A 20,725-nucleotide genomic window follows, 5' to 3' on the forward strand; every position below is an offset into this window, starting at 1 on the left:
ATTTGGACAGAAAAATACTTTTTATTGACACAATTTATATACTCAGTGGCGGATTGTGACAATATGAGACCATAGGCGCTGAAATCTTTTGAGGTTCCTCCTTGGTAAACTATATTGATGACAAGAAAGTAGCGTGAACTCAATTTAACTCATTTTAATTTTACATTTATGCTTCTTTTCTAATATCGTTATATAATTTGAAGGCAATTCCAGTACAGCTTATATTTCTCATCATTAATACAAAGAATATATTTTTTCATCGACACAATTTATATAATGTACCATTTTTTTCAATACTTTTTCATCACTGAATCTTTCATTTCATATGTGTATGTGTCTGTGTAAAACATGATATAAAGCAACAAACGTGGAGTTTCCTTAGCTATTTTTATTCATCATAATTTCGAAGAATTTTTCAAGTTCAAAAAGAATCCCAGAAAATCTTAAGAATTTTCTCAGTTTTTATATATTATCAACATTCTTTATCCAAGTCTTAGTGTGAGTAGCGTACGAATAGGAAGGCAGAAAGTAGGAAAGAGAAGCAGCGATGAACTTATTTAGTTTTTGAAAAGTTTGCCGACGCAGCGTTTTGATTCCGTGGAAAAAACAAGAGCCCATGCAATTCAAAAGTTATAGATACAGGAAATTATTTTTAGAGCATAGATTAATTAGAATATGTTATATTATATATATTTGCTATGGGGTAAGTGGATTTCTTTATCTTGAATACATACGTATATAATCGATTAGATAAAAAATGAGATGCAATACTTTGCTACCCTTCATTTTTATTTTTTACTCTAAACTTTAAAAAAAATATTGTAAAAAAATGAAGGGACAATGATATACCCGTCTAAAGCAGATGGGCATAACAATGTTCAAACATTCGAATTTCCTATTAAACAGGAAAAAATATTTTTTAAAAGTACTCTTAATAAATATATCTTTTTTTTTTTTCTTTATTTAAGTGTAAAAAATCTTATTCGGTTTAACTATTTCGTATGCTCGTTTCTAGTATGCCTAGTGTAAAGGCTTCATCCCCTTTCCCCCAATAAAAGACCTTGGAAAAGGCTGTGAATGTCGCAAGTGCTTAGATTTTTATTTTCAGACCCCGCACATGAGAGTTTTGTGCTTCGTATTATAGTGGAGAAAGCCAAAAGTGCATTATGAATCCCCTTTTTTCAACTGATTATAATCAAATTTTAATATGAAGGTCACATATCAAATTTAATTTATCTATTGCGTTTTTTAAATTACCGTGTTTATATGCATGCAAAAGTATAGATGAATAGACGGTACACTCTTGGACGGATTTAATTCAAAATTCGATAAGTGTCTACATTTTACCAAAATTTACTCGCATAACTATTTACGTTTTTTAGTTATTATGTTCACTTTTAATCGGACATTTAATCAGATTTCATGTCAGTGGATTTCGCTCCAATTTTGATAGAAATCTAAGAATTTCATGTAAAGACCACACACGAAATTTCATCTACCTAGCGTAAGACAATTGTGTGCTATTGCGTTCACAGATACGTAGACAGACATAATTCTGAAACTGTGCTTTACGGATTCAGGACAATCTGAAATGTTGAAATATGTCAAAATCTCGAGTTCGAATTTTTTGTCGATTACAATACTTTCTCTTTGCATACTTCGTTACACAAGTAAGTAAAAATAGGCTTGAATTCATACGTCATTAAAATTTTTTATCCGTTATAATAAGCTTTATTATAAACCGAAGATATCAAAGGAAAATTTTATACTTTTTCTAAACTTCGAGCTGAAATAAAGATTATCACCTTTCTATGAACTGAAAACTGAACAGCATATTTCTATATCGGCATATATTCTGTTAAAGAAAGTAGAGTTAAATAAACATTTTTGAAAGAAAATAATAGAAATATAAATGTCTAATGATAAATGAAATTAATTAAACTTAGATGAGGTATAGAAATACGTATTGAGTTGCATTATATTTATACTTTTGATACGGTAATAAAAGAAATGAAAAAATTGAGAGTAAAATTTTACGAACATGGGGAAAAACGTGTAAAACGAAAAATGGTATCAAAATACCTCTTTTCTTGCTTTTAATTGGAAGATTGTCTGGAACTGGAGTTTTATGATAACACCATATCCAATAAATAAGCGAGACAATCGACTCAAATGGCTCAATAGAAATTTTGTAAACAGTTCTTGATTAATTTAGAACAGAAATCGGCTTCACTCAACTTACATTGCGAATTTACCATAATTTCCTGCTGGATTTCAATTTGGAATAACAAACTTTGAAAAGCTAAACAAAAAGCAATCAAAGAATTTTTTCTTAAATATGTAATTTCCATTTGTAACTTATTACATTTAGAATGTTTCCATTAATTAAAAAATTGTTGTGATATTATCCTCACAAATTTAAATGATCTAACATCATTGAAAATGCAAGTATCTGGCTTGAGCGAAAAGGATACAATTTTTAACTTATTGTGTTTAGAATGCTTCCATTAACTAAAAAAATGTCGTGATGTTATCCTCACAAATTTAAATGATCTAACATCATTAGGGATTGCAATACCGGACCAAAATTTCAATACCGGTATTCGGTATTTTTTAAATCTTAATACCGGGATACCGGTTTTAATACCGGTATTGGAAATTTTGGAAAAAGAAAGAAAACACAGGTGTTTTTTTTTATTTGCCAGTTTTGTTAGGGAGTGTAAATATCACAAAAAATAATTTGTAACTTATAAATTATAACAGTATATAATCACAAAAAAGTAAAGAAACATCTTATTTATTTAAATCACAAAAAAAGTGTAAATATCACTATTCAGTTTGTGGTACTATTACAAATTTTTGAAATGTGATCTAAAAAAACGTAATGCATCAATTGTACTGTCATTAAGCCTGAAAAGTAATTTTGTGTAAAAATTATAAGCTGCCGAAAACGCTCTTTCGGCATCTACGCTAGTTGGTGGTACTGTTAGCAATGCGCAATATACTTTTTCCAAGTATTTACCTCTAAATCCCTCATCTTCAAATAAATCAATTTCTCTTCGGATGGTTTTGGATATAGCTGATTTCTGTATTGTATTTTGGTTCGTTGAAATTTTTTTTATTTATTGCTAATTCTAATTTTGGTTCAAGAGACAATTCCTTTTCACTATCCACAGTAGTGACATCATAATCTTCGATAATTGAACCGAATTCTGAATGTGGATAAGTTTGTGGGAAAAAGTTTTTTAGAAACTTTACTCTAACTTAATCAGATTTGAATTGGTTATTTTTTCTTCTTCTTTTCATTTTCATTTTTAAAATCATTAGAATTATGTAAATACCATAAGACCTTTTCTATTTCGGTATGCCTTTCTTCTGTGCGATTTTTCAATTTATTATAGTTGGAATCCGAAGTTTCTATATTCACAGTATTTGGATTCTTCTTTATATTTTTGGTATAATACATCTATTACTCCTAATTGAATTCCTAAAGCACAACTGCTGATTTGTACCAATCAACTTTCCAACTTTTTTCATAATTGTTGCTCCATCAGTCGTTATGGATACAATATTTTCTTTCAGGGATAATCCATGTTTCGCTACTTTAGATTTAAGCAATTAATTAAGCCATTCATTAGCTAATTAATTTCGCCCGTTAGGGAGACCTAAAAACAAAAACGTATACTATATTGCTATGTTCGCAATACCTGAACATATAGTGGAGACAATTTTAAAAATTTCTAATAAATACCGAAAAACCGGTATTTAAACTTGTGAATACCGGTATTACAAAATTGTACAAATGGCTCAAAATACCGGTATTCGGTATCCCGGTATACCGGTATTGCAATCCCTAAACATCATTGAAAATGCAAGTACCCGGCTTGAGCGAAAATGATATTTTTGAACTAAACTGTGTTTAGAATGCTTCCATTAACTAAAAAAATGTTGTGATGTTATCCTCACAAATTTAAATGATCTAACATCATTGAAAATGCAAGTACCCGGCTTGAGTGAAGATGATACTTTTGAAAGGTTTTAGGGGGGGGGGACAGAATCTCTTCAATACTGGCAACTCTGATTCCCCCCTTCCCTGATTCTAGCAGGGAGGGGGGGGGGGAAATCGCACTATGGTATCAGAATTCGAGAACTGATGTAGATGATTACTACTCGAAATTAATCTCTTTCATTGGATAAACAAAATGTTGATAGGTATTTTTTTTATGCTTTTAGCTTATAAAATACTAGCCAACTTCGGTGATTAGCTGTTCGTTCACCTCATTAATAGTAAAAAAATTAACCATGTCAACAAAATTTGGTTTGACCTCAATAAAAATATACTTGATTTGATAATAAATGAAAATATTTTAAAGCATTCTTGCCCATTAAACATAGAGCTGATTAACTATGATGCAAAATGACGAAATTAATTGACGAATAAAATTGTCGCAATCAGTACATGGCGATGCAGTTTTATTTTGCAATAACTCTCGAAATGGGACCGTAGAGAGAGCAGGCGATCATTGATGGCTTTTCTATGGATTATGAGCTTTCATATGAAATAGAAATTGGCGATATCTAACCAGTGGTTGAGGCAGAGTGACTGGTTAATTTTTCCCTATCGTTTAAAAATTTAGATTGTTGATTTAATAATATTTTTGTTGCCATATTTATGCTATCAAATTATTGTAATTAGAAACAACCTGAACACCGTGACTTTTGAAATTATTTAGTGGTTTATTCTTTTACACCATATTTTCATCAATAATTTTTTATTATAAAAGTCAGTGCTTGGGTTTTTCCATTTGATAATGCTGTCTCTCTGATTTTTGATAATATTAGTAGAATTTTTGTAACAACCTCATTTTCTTTACTAAATAGTATGCAATACTTTAATTATTAGTTAAATTTAATATAAGTCATAAAAACAGATAATAAACATTTGCTATAAAAGTGAGAAAATATGAATAAAACTTTACAAATACTTTCAAAAAAATTTATTAACAGAATGCAACAAAGATACAAAATGAGTACATGACATCAGAACTGAAAACATCCATGTTATTTCCATACAAAATATGAGTAGAAAAGTTAAATGATTACAAAACTCTTTTTCAGTATGAAAATAATTGTTTTTTAAATTTATCAGTATAAAACAAATTCAACATTGTAGGGTATATAAAAAATTGTTTTCAATTTTTTTTTATAAAAATGGTTTTATGAGTTTTGCTTTAACTGAACTGAATATAACTGATTGATAATCTACTTTTACACATGTAAAAGATAATAATTATTATTTAGTTTCCTTCTGAGGAGTTCAGTGATAATATTCTGAAATAAGTAAAAATGTTTTTAAAAGTAGTAATTGGAAAATGAGTTATATTATCAGCATTATAATACTGTTTAAGGGAAAGTTGACATAAAAAAACGACTTTTAATACAATTATCATATAAAGTTATATACAGGAATTTATATTTCTTTTGTATCATGTAAATGTATATAAAATTTTAATTTTGATATTTAAAAACTTTAAAAAAATTAATTATGAAGTATTTATTTACAGTCATAAAAATTACATGAAGTGTTGAAAAAAGTAACTAAAAAAGAAGCACAGTTTATTTTTTATTTAAACTTTTTTTAAATAAATTCAATTTCTCTTAATATAATCAACTGAAAACCATGAAACCTGTCAAGCAGAAATAAAACTATTGTCCTTAATGAGAGAAAAAATAAATTATAATTTTGATATCACCTTCTTTCTTGGTTATTTTAATCTGCAAATGTGTTAGTCAGTAAATGTCTGGTTCAATTTCAGCTAAATATTTTTTATTAAAAGATGGGGAGATTTTAATAAGCCTTAATAAAAAAAACATTTCAGATAAGAGTTAAAAAGCTTATTCATTTTACAAGCCATTTTTAAAAAGTTGTTTATGTGTTCTTTGAAGATCTGCAAAATTTACTACCTGTTAACTTAAGGAAGAAAAGTTATTTTCAAGTTCTGGGTGCAAATGCAGTATGTATGGACCTCATATTTACATGGTATGTGATAGCTGACTAGATCTGTTCACAGTTACACAAATATATACAATATAATATTTGACTGCATAGTCTATGGTATTCCCTTATAACATAGTTAAGAAGAAAGAAAAACTTTACGAAAGAATGGGGAAATGGAAGCATTGATTTAGAACACTAAGAAAAAGATTCAGAATTTCTTCTTCAAATTGTATTCAAATTATTACTAGTTAAAGATTGAAAACATTTTCTTGCATATTAAATTGTTTTCGTTTCTTCCAAAATTAAAACACAAAGGTATTAAATATTGAATATGTGCAGATTTCTACCAACTATAAATTTGGAGTATATAAAGCCAGTTGTAGTCCAAATATTGGTTCACTATCAACAATGGTTCACTATCTAACTCAAAACTGCAATCTGCATATTTCTCATATATTATTTTCTGTCAATGTTAAAACACATTGCTTCATATTTTTTCCATCAACATAAGGTTGAATTTACAAAATTTATTTTTACACGTTATATTTAAATGAAATTAATTAGCAAGATCATTGTAATTATTGTGTATCAAATTTATTTATATTATTCAGTTTAACTTTTTTAGACTTAATTTTCCCCCCCTTATAATATTTCAACCATTTGTAACAAAAAGGGGAAGAAAAATAGAGAAAGAAAACAAAAGAAAAGTAAGAAGCTGTACAAATATTGAATGCAAATTAACTTTTATGCATAAAATGATTCAAGTGAACGGAGTTGTTGTTATATTTGCTCAATATTTTTTTTTTTTAAATTTCAGAATAAATTAGAAGTTTAATTTACAATTGATATAAAAAAATGTGTATCTTCAGCTTTTACAAAAATTAATTTAATGCAAAATAACTTTCCAGAAAACTCCTTTGAACTTGTGTTTATGTGGTAAATTATGCTTTTAACATAAACTCTTCTAAAAACAAAATGGCTTAATACACTTAGCTTTTATTTCAATATAAAGCTGAGAACAAACGTCTTTGCATGAAAAATTCTGATTTTGAATTTTTTGCATGCTGAAGTGAACATCAAATTAGTAATTGTACTGAAATTAGTAATTGTTGTCAAATTAGTATTTGAGCTTAATTAATTTTTTTTATTTCGTTGCGTTGATAATATTTTTCACTAGTCTCAGCTTTTCATAAGCTTGGGGCAATGTTTTACTTTCGTTTCCTGAGCATGCTTTATGATGTACAAATCGTTACTTCGATGCATTTCTCTTCATTTTGGATATTATCCCATTGCACCTTTTTATTTGTCTAGTTTAACAGCTGTAGTACTCTTAAAAATAAGCCAATCTTTAATCTGTTAGATTAGCATGAAAAATTCTAATAATATAAGATTTCTTCTGTTGGTTTCGTATTCAAGAAATTCAATCGTATTTTAATTCTGCAAGTATAGTAACAATTGAAAAGGCCAGTTTATTCATATCCAATGTTAACTTAAGTACCACATATGAGGCAATGAAATGTTCGTGCACAAGAATTATGGCACCTTCTGAACTCATTAACACCCAATTAGTTTTCAATAAAGACATAAAAACTGTCATTCCTCAATCGAGGACGATGGGCGTTAATGAAAATACTTTCACACTGTGAACATTATTTATATACATATATACAGGAAATTACTTGAATGATATTTATGATTGCATAAATTATAGAAGCATTAATGTACATGACTTTCATGCAAAAGTAGATACTTTGGCCTTAATTGATCACACTTTAGACATTGCATTTTAAAGATAATGCCACATAGAAAAAGTTGCAGTTTGAAACGATTACTTTAATTCAAAAAAATCAGAATTTCTTCTCGATGGCTTATGCATGGTCTTTGTCATGTTGAGTTTTTAGCACAGATGAATCAATATTTATATCACAGATATATATTATGACTTACTTATACACATTCGAAAAATTCTGCATTGTTTTAAAAAACAAAAATAGATTGATGCAAAACACTGAATCTTTGTTCACGTGGCACATTTAACACAAGTTTCACTTTTCTAATTTAATTAAACTGGATAGGATGACTTCTTTTTGTTTTAACGTATTCAATATATTACTCAATAAATAGCTATAACGAAACTATTATAACGTGTTCAATTTGTAATGAAATTCTTGAAAGGTATACAATTACAGAAGAAACGCCTAAAATTGTAGAATGTGTGTTAAAATTCTTGAAGATAATTTAATATTGCAGTTCAAATTAAACGATTAATTCGTTTTCTGGATAACATTCTTTACTTTGAATCGAAGTCAAATCACTTTTATGCAAATTGTTTTTAAAAGGTAATGGAATATTTCGATTTTTATTTGTGTCAGAAGTAAGAGTTTTATATTTATTATCTGGAGCTTGGTAAAATGAAGAATCTGCTTTAGGTATGCTTTCATTAACTGTTGCAGATTCTGGAGGAGAATGAAGCTTATTTAAATACCTTCTCCAATTATCGGCATTTTGATTGTTAACTGATGATGGATGCTCTTGTTCGCTGGTTTCTTCAGATCTCGAAAATGAGCAAGAAATTTTCATCTGATAACATCTTTCTTTGAAAATAATTACCAAAGCACCAGCTGCAACAAGCATGGCAATAGATAATGATGTTACGAAAGGGACCAAATATTTCTGCTGATTCTCCGCTGAAAGATAAAAAATATGTATATATATAATTTACATTAAAAAATCCAAAAATATTAATTTTAAAATAGTGTATAATTTACAGTTAATTAATTAAATTTTTATTCACAATGAAATATTTATAAATCACATTTTCATTTTTTCCTTTTTGTTTAACAAATGTCAACTATAAAATATATTTATGTGGATTTTTTTAACACCACGCAATTAATTTCGCAAAACCAATAAAGCTAAATAAAATGTATGTTCTTGTTTAAACATACGTATATATATCTTGTAAAACAAATTGTTTAGAATTTTTCAAAAATATGTCTTATTTTCTTCCATAGGCTCCAAGATATTCATGTAACAAACTAAAAAAAGCAAATGAGACATTAACTGACATTAAATAATAGAAATTAAAATTTAATCCAGCTACCTAACAAACTACAATAAATATTTTTATTATCAAGGTGGTTTTGGTGTCAATAATATCTGCATAATTGCAAGGTGTTATCAATAATATTTGCATACTATCCTGAGGAATCTGATTGATTATTCTGGAATTGAATCTAATTAATTCAAAGTTTTTACAGTATGGAGACGATTTTCTTCGTTTAAAAAGTTTTGGATTTGAATGTTTATGACATATGTAGATTTAGGACATGAAAATACAAACTATATACTATTTCTTAAAAATTATGCATAGACAGTGTGTTTCAAACAAAATTATTATTGACTTATTATCCAGAATTTGCATTCTTCCTCCGCAAATAAAAATATTGCAAATATAAAGCAAGTACAATGTGGCACTAATATACTTTAAAAAGACTTCCATTAGTTCTTACCGATTCTTTCAGATCCAACAGAATATGTTTCTGTCATAACTTCCAGTACAGATTCTAGAAAATTACTGTTGAATTTCTTTTTTCTAAAGTAATCTGCTAAATTTTGAACAACTTTCATCAACGTAGCCTGTGTATCCTTAGTAGCCTCAATATCTGTTGACTTTAAAAGAACGAGAATATAAGATTAACATTTAATTAGAAAAATACATTTTACATATAAATAAAAATGCGAAGAAATTTATTAATAGCCAAAGCTAATTTTTCATAGAAACAACATAATTTTGTATTAATAGAAAATGAGAAGTACAAAATAAAATTGCAATGCAACATAAAGTTAAGTGTAAAATCTAATACCAATACTTTATGTAATAAAAGGATTTATATTTAACAAGAATCACGAAAATATTTTTTTATTTTTATTTTAACGGTTAGTAACTGTTTTATTAGAATATTAATCTGAAAAAACAAAAATTAAAACAAGTCAAGCATCCATATAGCTTTCTTAAACAAATTAGAATGTTGTAGAAAATACAGATTTTTATTAAAATCATTTTATGAATTTTCGAACAAAACAATAAAATATAAATATGGCATAGAAAAAATTTGAAAATCAAATTTTTGATTAGGTAGAAATCGAAATATTTTTCTACAAAATTATGAAAAGCTTAAACTTACAATGGTGACTTCCATCAGTTGCAACATATTTTCTTGTATTGCACATTGAGAAAACACTGGTATATCAACAAAATCCATTGACCATATGAATTTTTGAATTTCAAGGCATATTCTGTCATTATTGATAAACTAAAAAAAAAATTAATAATTTCAATTGAGAAGTTGCCAGAATTAAATATCTGAAAAATGAAAAAATAATATTTGTTAATCAAATTAGTTTTAATAGCAATATTAACTGAATATGAATTCCAGTACAATATTCTAAAATGGCAAATTTTTAGTTTCAGAAAATGTCCCCTTATTCTGAACTGAAATTTGCATCATTATGCTGGGATGAAAAGTTAAAAATAACAAATTTTCACGTCTTTATTTAAGCATTTTTCTTTAACAAAACTTATACTCTAAACATTTTTATTGCCTCAATATTAACACCACATCTACATTAAAATTCAGGAGTACTGAATGCTATATGTGCTTTACAGAAATGGAATTTGCTACTGAAATTAAAATTTCAGTAATAAATTCCACTGATTTCTACTGAAAATATTTGTTTATTATAAAACTATAAGTATGAAGTTTAAGTAAATTTAATGAGTACTTAAGTGAATTATCTACACCTAAAGTCCTCAAACTTTTCCCATTCGCGCTTCTCTTCGGAATGGGGAAAAAAACACCCTCGTTTTAATAATAATAATAAAAAATCTGTTGTAGTTAGAAAATAAATTAAAAAATAAAATAGTGATTAATAATAACTGAAATGTAATTCAATTAAAAAATCTTTAGTCAGTCATTAAAATGCTTTTAGCTAAAGCGATTTTCATAACTATTTTTGCTTATAAATGTTACAAAATCTAAAAAGAATGTGCCATATAAAAGTTTTCATAACTCCACCTTATTTCATTTCTACTATTAGTTCACACTCTCCCTATATATATTTATATATCTTGTTCAAATTTTCAATCGTTAATAAAATACTTTTTATTCATCCACTCAAGTTCAAATACATTTTTTTAAACTTCTAGTGGATAACACTTGATGTTAATACAGTTTTTTCAAATATTGATTTATTAATTTTTAAATTTAATTAATTTTTAATACTTTAAATAGAGTTTTAGCAGTTTGTAATGAAAAATGAAATCAGCAGGCAGTAGCTCAATCGGTAAAATGCAAGGATTGCAGTATTTTTCACGTGAAGGTGAAGAATGCAAGTTCAATTCTTGCGAAAGTAGGGATTGACTTAATTTATATATATATATATATATATATATATATATATATATATATATATATATATATATATATATATATATATATATATATATATATATATATTACTTGTTTTTCTACATGGCCCATATTTAAGTCAACATAAGTAGAATTATATTAGAAATATATCTGTAAGAACATTTGGTGTCAGTTGAGCAAATCTAGTTTATAAGTAGTTTAAATATAGTTTAAGTTAAATAATATTCAGCTATAGTTATAGTATAGATATTAATCTGAGGATAAATTTTATATTTAAAAAAAAATTTTAAACCTTTTTTTATATAAAAATTACTGTTTATATAAAAAAGTTACTAATAATAAGCAACATCAGAAATGAAACTTACCAATGGTACAACAGTCTCAGAAAATCTGACTGATAATTTTGCACAGTTATCTGAGAGAATGGCTTTATTTGGCTTGCAGTGCAGGGGGAGATGATCATCTATGTATAAATTCGCATTTACCTCAGAGAAACATCTGCCAGTAACAGGACAAGGTTTAGTGAAACAAGGTGTGGTAAAAAAGGGTACACATAGTTGTCCATCAAAACATTGTTTATTATAGTCTCCGAAGTTCCCGCGATGGTCGCATAATTGTTTTTCACAAGATACCTATAAAGCGTAAAATAGATTAATCTTGCATATTATAACGATTTAGTAATAAAACAAATAATCTTTTTAATCAAAATTAAAAAGCGAATTCTTTATATTTGGGAAAATTTAAAAATATTATGTAACTAATAGAATGGAGGGAGGAGGATTGCATCTTGCAGAAGCAGAAATGAAGAATTGTTTAATAGTTATTTCTGGTCCTTAAAAGAATAAAATTTATTTAGTAAAATATAACAGAACACAATATTAATGAACATTAACAACAACAAAAATTCAATGAGTCTTACTCTAGAACAAATGACCTTCCCATCCTGGCATAAACAAGTATTACATTCGAATTCCCATTGACTCCCGTCCATACGTATGATCCCTTGGAACTCGCAAGTCTTCTTAATATCTAAAAAAACAAGGAACAACTTTTGATTATGAGTTTTCGAAATGCAATACTTTCATATATCAGAAGGAAAAGAAATCCATTTTGTCTAAGTCATTTCAATCTTTTAATTTCAAATAAGCTGTTTCAGTTTTATATTATTCGTATTACCAAGACCCTGAAGAAATTCACTTGGATTTGAAATGATTAAATATCACAGAATTGATAAGAAGCTTTAAAGTCAGTATTATGTTAATTTTTTTTTTTTAATGATAGGTTCCACCTTTCTAATTTTAACAATTTAAATTTTCTTTACTTCTTTATTTTTACAATGAGGTAAAGATACCAAAATTTTAATGGTGGTATTTAATAATGAATTATCTTCATCTAAAAACTGAAAACATTAGCAAAGATAAAATGAATGTTTAGAATCACAGTTGCCAAAAAACTATTTAGGGCCTGCAAATGAAAATTCTTTGTAATAAAGGAAAATGTGGAGTTATTTACCAATTTGGTAGGCGACTTTTCGTGGGAAAAAAAACTAAACTTGTTTAGATTCGTGTCTTTTTAATAATACATCTTATATTTTTTAGTCAATGTTAAAACTTCTGGACTCTCCGGTATGTACAAGGTGATAACATGTTAATTTTGTTTGCAATTATGAGCCTTATCTGGAATAATTTAAATCCTTTCTTATGTAATTATTTAATATTCATATAGCTTGATAAAGTTCGTTTATGGATGCAAAGACAGGTCGTAATAATTTTCAGAAAATGGTAAAAAAAAAAAAAAAAGCATTGAAAGTTATAGTTTATTTAATTATGTGAAATAATCATTCTCCTTAATTCATATATATTCTATATTTTTCTTATAATTTTTATATATAACACACCTGAATTTAAAAAATTATTTAGTACTTATATAGATTGAAAGAGTACCACTGATTGGAAAATTTTGTAAAATCAAAAAGGTCTACCTGTATCACAGATTTTTCCTGTTTTTAGTGGAGGGCAAATGCATTTGAAATCATTGATGTCATCTATGCACGTGGAACCTTCGGCACAAGGAGAAGATGAGCACTCATTAATATTAATACGACAGTCTGGTCCTGTAAATCCAGGAGTACATTCGCACATAAACCAATTAATTCCATCTATGCAATGACCGCCGTTAAAACAAGGATTAGGCTGACAATCATCTATATCTAGAAGACAGAAAAAATATTCTTGTTCTTTGAATTTATGATGGAAACATACATAAAATATAAAGACAGAAATACATATCTTTATTTTAAGTTCTGTAGTTTTCTATATAGAAGATTTTTATGCCTTATAATTTAGAAAAACCAAGAAAATAAAAATATTTTCTTACTGTGCTGACATTGTTGACCTTCAAAACCTTCTCGACACATACATAAAAATGTATTTTCTTTATTAATACATGTACCTCCATTTTGACAAGGGTTGGATTGACAACTTGGACTGATTGCTACAAAGCAAGAGGCAAATTTTAGGTATAAAAGAGATATAAGATTAAACAAAGACAAAAGACACTGAGTAAAAATTTTGATTAACTTACGTATATGACAAGAATGACCAACCCATTCTTCATTACAAGTACAATAAAATGAATCACCCATGTCTCGGCAAGTACCACCATTTTGACATGTATTAACATCGCAATGACTATGCCCTAAAATATAGATAATTTTTAGTGTATGTCAAATTTATTCAAATCATAAATAAAACATTCTAATTTTATAAAACAACTTACGCAAGTTACATGTTTTCCCTTTCCAACCCTGTTTACAAGTGCACCAAAATCCGGCTTCAGCATCGATGCAAGTTCCATTATTCAAGCAAGGATTAGAATCACATTCGTTTTTTTCTAAAAAATTAAAAAGAATTCCAATTAAAATTTGCAGTTAGTTGTTCGCTTTTTAATTCAATGAGTTTTATGAATGGCATATACAACACTGTAATATCTAACCAACACTCACCAATATTACATTGAGGGCCTTCCCATCCATCACGACATAAACAATGATAAGAATTCATTCCATCGATGCAAGTTCCTCCATTTCGGCACGGATATGAAGCACAGTCATTAATATCTGAAAATATGTTGAAATATGATGAATCATTTTTCCAAAGTACATATACTACATCTACGAGATATCTTAAAGAATCATGAATATTATAAATTATGAAGTTATAAATGGTGACGATTTAAAAAAATCCAATGACACGTAAACTAATAAAAGCTTGCTGAAAAAATAAATCTGGATCAATATTTTAAATCAGGTTACTTACTTTCATGACAATAACGTCCTGTGTAGCCCAGATCACAAACACAAGTGAAATCAGAAAATGGTTCACTTGTACATTTTCCGTGTTCTCCACAAACGTTAGTTCTCACAATTTGAGTATGAGAGGAATTTGATTCGACGTATGCAATGCAACTGTCCATATCTAAGAAGAAATTGTGGAGAATATATATAATATATGAAAACATATATTGAAAATAATAAGTTAGAAAAATTATTTTTTTATATAGTCTCTATGGCGAAACAGTGTCAGTTCATAAAATATTTTTCTTGTATCCATCTATATACATACAAAATTTCATACTTTTATCTATAAAATTTCCTGAAATATCAAAAGGTAAGTCAAGTCAACCTTCTAACTCTCCGACCCGCCCTAAGGCACACGGATTTAAACCATAGAACTGAATGACCGGACCGCCGCAACAGCAATTGGCGGGAACTGTGGTTGAGTCCTAAGGGCCGTCACCGGCCACGGTACAACCCTCCCCGAAGGAAGTACGTCCCGTCATCGATGGGGGGAGTCAGATCCCCCACCTATTAGTGTACCCTCCAGGGTGGCGAGATCCAACCACCATGCCGGAAGCATCTCATCCTCATTTCGAGGTGCCCCCCCCGAGGGAATAATATCAAAAGGTAAAATTATTGACTTAACATTTTTCCATACCTATGACCAGTGCTTGAGCTTGGCATTTGTTGTAATTTTCAGGGGTAAAATATATATCGCAAAAGATTATTAAAAGAACAGAATCAGAAAACAATAACGCTTTCTTCAATGCAGCTATAGATAGTTGCCAAGCTTTATAACAATACTTATGTATATGCGATCCATTTCATCTTTTGTGACATAGTCATGCTTTTTGAATTTAATTGGCAACGATCTACTGAGCGTGTACTGCCAATTTATCCCTAATCCAGATATAATGCCAATCAAAACTAACTAAATATATCGGTAACTATTCAATATATTAGTGCACAAAACGGGATTATGTGCTTTTAAAGTACCACACCACACATTTACAAAAAACTGCCACTGATGGTGAATAGATTTTACCGTACCAAAAGTGATCCTTTTGAAGATTAATACTTCTTTCTGGATTAAAATGGCACCCGTATGCCCAAATAATATTTTCCAGAAGAGAAACGGTGTAATTTTACACGAAGTGGAACCCAATTGTAAAATTCTAGACATCGATCATGCAGTTGCCCATGTAATTGTTCTGTCAACCCATGGACTCCATAAATGCTGTATGGATGCTAATTTGTTATGTTGAAATATTCTCTACATTGTTGTTTTTGGACTGTTAGTTCTAAGCTGACTTTTCGTGCTCTAGTCTGAGAATAACTTAGAAAAAAATCAGAATCAAAATATTAATTTCTGTATCATTCGTTTCGTTTTACCTGTTCCTTCTTGAGAAAGTAAGGATCCTGTAGTTTGTTAACGTTAAACCACTCTGTAAGCACACTTCCTAGAAGGATGCCGGGAATTCAGAAAACGATATTTATATATTTCTATAACTGAACCAGCATAATGAAACTGGGCTGGCATATTAAAGCATTAATTGTCAGCATTTCTAAGCTTTCATTGCTTGAAAATATGTCATTCTTTTAAATAGCACACAGTTGAAAATAGAGAATTTCATTTTCTTATTCAGCATTCCAGTATATCTCTGGAATATTTTAAATGTTCAGTTTCTTAATTTTCTCTTCCTTTCCTTACAAAGTTTCAACTGTCGACAAATCCAAGTTCAAAGCTTTATGCATGATTAGAAAATTTCTTTCATGCCATGTTTATTGGAACATGAACTAACAGAAAAATATTTGCATAAAGCAGTTTTAATTTATTCATTAATTTTCATCCATTAGTTTCATTAATTTTCGTTGTGGATGAGCAATCAATCGCATATGAAATAGAAGCTTCTTTATTCTCCTCTTTATTTGTGGGGTATATTCAAGGCGATTAATGAAGCCATGTCACATTGAATGCTCGTAAATCATTGAAATAAAATTTTGCGTCTCTCTGGTATTTTACATTTAGCAATATGATTGTTCAATGTTTTAATCTGTTTGTCAACAACTGCGGATGGCCAACCGGAGGGTCGCCCCATTCGTATTTTATAAACCATTTGCACATTTTCACAGATTTTTTTTCCGTAAATAGCGAGTATCTTTTTAGAGGCTTGAAAAGCAATCTTGCCTTTAATGTCGAAAAAAAAGCATTTAAACAAATATACCAATGTCGATGATGAAGAGACACACATATTAGCGGAAACAATACCTTTCAGAAAATGTTTAATTTCAAAGTTGATAAGTGGTTAGTACAAGCTATTGGAAATCGGTGAAAATCTTTTTCGAACAAACCAACAGCATTTTAAATTTGTATTGGTTCAGCACATATAAGCCATAAAATTCAGAATTTAATATATGCAGGAACAGAAGTACGAAGTTATTTGTTTGGAATCTAATGGATTGATCATAAATATAAAATGTTTATCAATAAAGCATTATCGAAACGTTTACCTTCACAGTATGGAAGAGCACAATCACTCAGTTTATGAGAACAGTTTTTTCCAAAGAAACCTTCAGGGCAATGACAGTAGTAGTCTCTGTTCATATTGAAACAAGAAGCTTCATTCTTGCATGGATTTGGATTACATAAATCAACATCAATCTGAAAGTGAAATGGCATATTTATTGTTCTGATTTTTTCCAGTTAATTATATATTTCATAGATATTAAAATTATTAAATTTAAGAGAAAGTAAAATAATTCAATATTAAAAAAAATATCGACGGACAGACAGTGATGCAAATAGTGGAAGACAAGGGAGTACTGATGTTTCTGAACATTAGTTTTTGAAATATATATATATTCTTGCGAAGCCTCTATGGATAGGATAACATTTTTCTACATTTGAAATTTCATTATATTTCACAGGTATGTAAAAACTAAATAATAATTCAACTATTATTCAAATAAAAAACAATAACAACAAGTAAACTATTAGATTTAGTCATAAAAAATTGCTGGATACCTGTGCTTTTTAGATCATTTTTAGTTTAATTGCGATATAGAACTCCTGTTTTAAAATATGTTGATATAAATAACGAAAAATTAATTTAATACATCCTTTCTGTAAGTAACCTAAGAACTTATTCATTTCATATATATTATCCAACATAATTCTTCCTCAGACTTGACACGTTTAAAACGAATGGGATTGATATCCGTAAATTACATCAACACATATTTTATCATTTGTGTTATGATTATTAATGCATTTATTTATGTCTATTTGTATGCACATAAATTTTGTTTCTCATAAGGAAAGTACTAATCATGGGAATGAGGAAAAAACAATAATAATGAATAAACATGTCATTTATGTAAATAGCTGCCGAATTTAACCACATTATGTTAAAAAAAAGCATTACCTGACATTCGGCCCCTTTGAAACCAACAGGACAAATGCATCGATATCCATAAATTAAGTCGACACATTCTCCGCCATTTACGCAAGGATTACTGGCACATTCATTTATGTTTGTTTGGCAGTCTCTGCCTGTGAATCCAGGAAGGCATGCACAATGGTAATCATTTACCAAGTCAATACAGGTTGCTCCATTTTGACAATGCCCAACACAGTCATTAATATTTAATGTGCAATTTTTCCCTCCCCATCCATCTTGACAGTGGCATTCATAATCACCGTCATGATTACGACATCCAATAGCATTGATGCAGGGCTTCCATTCACATTCATCAGCATCTGAAGAAAAATATTTAAGAACAGAATTTAAATTAATAAAGTGGAATAGTGAAAGAAGTTGAATTCATTAAATAAGAAGGCAACACAAGTTAGAAAGGTAAACATTTGCAAGAAAGTTACGTTTATGAATTGCATTTCAGTAAATACCATGAAAAAAATCACCAAAAGAATTTCAATATAATAATCGAAAAATCTATCAAAAAAAATTTTAGGCTTAAAAATCTAAAAGAAAATAATCAAAAAATGTTCATTAAAATTTCATGAAAAGAAGTGATATTTTGTCTTAGACTTTAATTTCAATCATGAGAAAGAAAAGACATATTTAACATTCTTTTTTAAGCAAATGCATCGAAGTTACATTAAAGTGAATTATTTTATGAGTTCTACAATAAATCAGAAACTCAAATGATCGAAATCGGCATTTGATTGCATGACTCGAAAAGAATACAGAAAAGTATAAATATTAAAAAATTAACTTAAAGATAGAACCCATAACTTATCTAATTGCTGGTTTGACTGCTATGGTAATCACAATATCTTGCTTATTGTTTTAAATAAACAAATCTCAAACACTAAAATTGAAAAGAAATTTTTGTTTTAAGATGTTCTAACATACATGCAACAGTTAAAAATTTACCTTTTTCACAAGTTAGTCCTTCCCATCCTGGTGTGCATATACAATGATAGCCATTCACTAAATCGACACATGTTCCATCATTGCTACATGGAGACGGTTCACATTCATTTATATCTGTATAAAATGAACACAAATTGAAATATCAAAAATAAAAATATTTTACATTTTATTCTTAAAAGTTTTATTTAATATTGACATAATATATCATTACAAATATGCATAATATCAGGAATAAATGCAATTAAAAAGCATTTGCTGCTTTTTGAAGTAATTAAATTTATGTTGAGAGTCAAATTCAGTAGATATTATATAAATGTAAATGAAAGGTTATTAGGAAAGTAATACTTTGCAGGAAAGTTGCGCTTGTGAGCTGTAGATTCAGTAAACTTGCAGTGTAAGTGCAGGTGCTAAGAATGCTTGCTTAAATAACTTACTTAGACATCTTAATAAACTCCTTCTTGAGAAAGGGTCGTTCAGTCAGATGGAAGATTTAGCAAATATCACCTCAAACACAGCACATATTTCAAATGATATCAAATAATAATGATACATTTTTTTAAAAATAAACAATTAAAACTATCGAATAAAAAGAACATAAAGTTCAAATAATCATGACTGTAATTTGTGAAAATTTTAAAACAAAATTTTTGCTGAAAAGATGACTCCGTTTGCTTATTTTCATCAAATGTTTTAAATATTTATACTAATAAAACAGTGATTTTCATTGATATAACTGTAATGAAATGAAACAAATGAGCAAACGTTAACTAATTTTTAATATATAGTAACCTAGATCAATTGGAATAGTCTCCCAAAAACTTTTTCTCATGCTCCTAAATAAAGATGTTATTCCCTGTCCCCCCCTTCTTCCGCATAAAAACTGTAGACCTTGCAAGACTGTAAACGTTAAGCCGCGTTCCGATGACCTGTGTCCGCCTCGAGTCTGGAACATTTTCCCCTCTCTTGCGGTTTTCTGGGGTTCTTTGATGTCTGTTCATTTTATCGACAATTTGCGGGAAGCTCCTTACCGACGTCCACAAGCGAGGGTGGTCCAATAATGAGTCAGTTAGCAGATTTATGACCAAATCCGTAAGGTCATGGGTCGTCGGAACGCGGCTTTATGCGGGTTCATATTTTTATTTTCAAAGTCCCGAACATGAGTGTTTTGTGTTGTTTAATGTAATGGGGGGGGGGAGGGAATTGAGCATACATTTTTTAGACTGACTGAAACCTACAATTGACAGAGAAATACAATATTAGTAATAAGATCATGTACCAAATTTCACGTATCTAAGTGATTGTATTTTTGAGTTATAACATCTACATGCATGTGAATATACAGACAGGCAGACTGTAGACTAATTGCCGGAGGAGTTCAAAATTTCATACGGATCTACAGTTTAGATGCTAAAACTGTATAGCAAATTCTATCTAGCTTTTGCCGTTTTGTAATTATCATGTTCACTTGTATTCGGCCGGAGGGACAAGCAATCCCTCCTATTGTTCAAAATTTGATATAAATCTACAATTTCGGTATAAAAACCAGATATTAAATTTATCC

General features: G+C 28.8%; 1 protein-coding gene across 1 annotated transcript in view; it reads right to left on the bottom strand.

Annotated features, from left to right (window-relative positions):
• Positions 1–8,178: 8,178 nt before the first annotated feature.
• Positions 8,179–20,725, bottom strand: part of LOC129959061 (protein jagged-1b-like) — a 66,596-nt gene continuing 54,049 nt past the window's right edge. The window contains exons 8-21 of the mRNA XM_056071855.1: positions 19,165–19,278; positions 18,193–18,527; positions 17,279–17,429; positions 14,748–14,906; positions 14,435–14,548; positions 14,209–14,322; positions 14,014–14,127; positions 13,807–13,923; positions 13,412–13,639; positions 12,350–12,459; positions 11,796–12,062; positions 10,186–10,314; positions 9,511–9,670; positions 8,179–8,685 (exon numbers count right to left, since the gene is read on the bottom strand). Coding sequence (XP_055927830.1) covers positions 8,255–8,685; positions 9,511–9,670; positions 10,186–10,314; positions 11,796–12,062; positions 12,350–12,459; positions 13,412–13,639; positions 13,807–13,923; positions 14,014–14,127; positions 14,209–14,322; positions 14,435–14,548; positions 14,748–14,906; positions 17,279–17,429; positions 18,193–18,527; positions 19,165–19,278 — 2,543 coding nt within the window. The 3' untranslated portion in view covers positions 8,179–8,254. The remainder of the gene's footprint in view (positions 8,686–9,510; positions 9,671–10,185; positions 10,315–11,795; positions 12,063–12,349; positions 12,460–13,411; positions 13,640–13,806; positions 13,924–14,013; positions 14,128–14,208; positions 14,323–14,434; positions 14,549–14,747; positions 14,907–17,278; positions 17,430–18,192; positions 18,528–19,164; positions 19,279–20,725) is intronic.

Source organism: Argiope bruennichi, chromosome X1 (genome assembly GCF_947563725.1).
Source record: "Argiope bruennichi chromosome X1, qqArgBrue1.1, whole genome shotgun sequence".
NCBI lineage: Eukaryota > Metazoa > Arthropoda > Arachnida > Araneae > Araneidae > Argiope > Argiope bruennichi.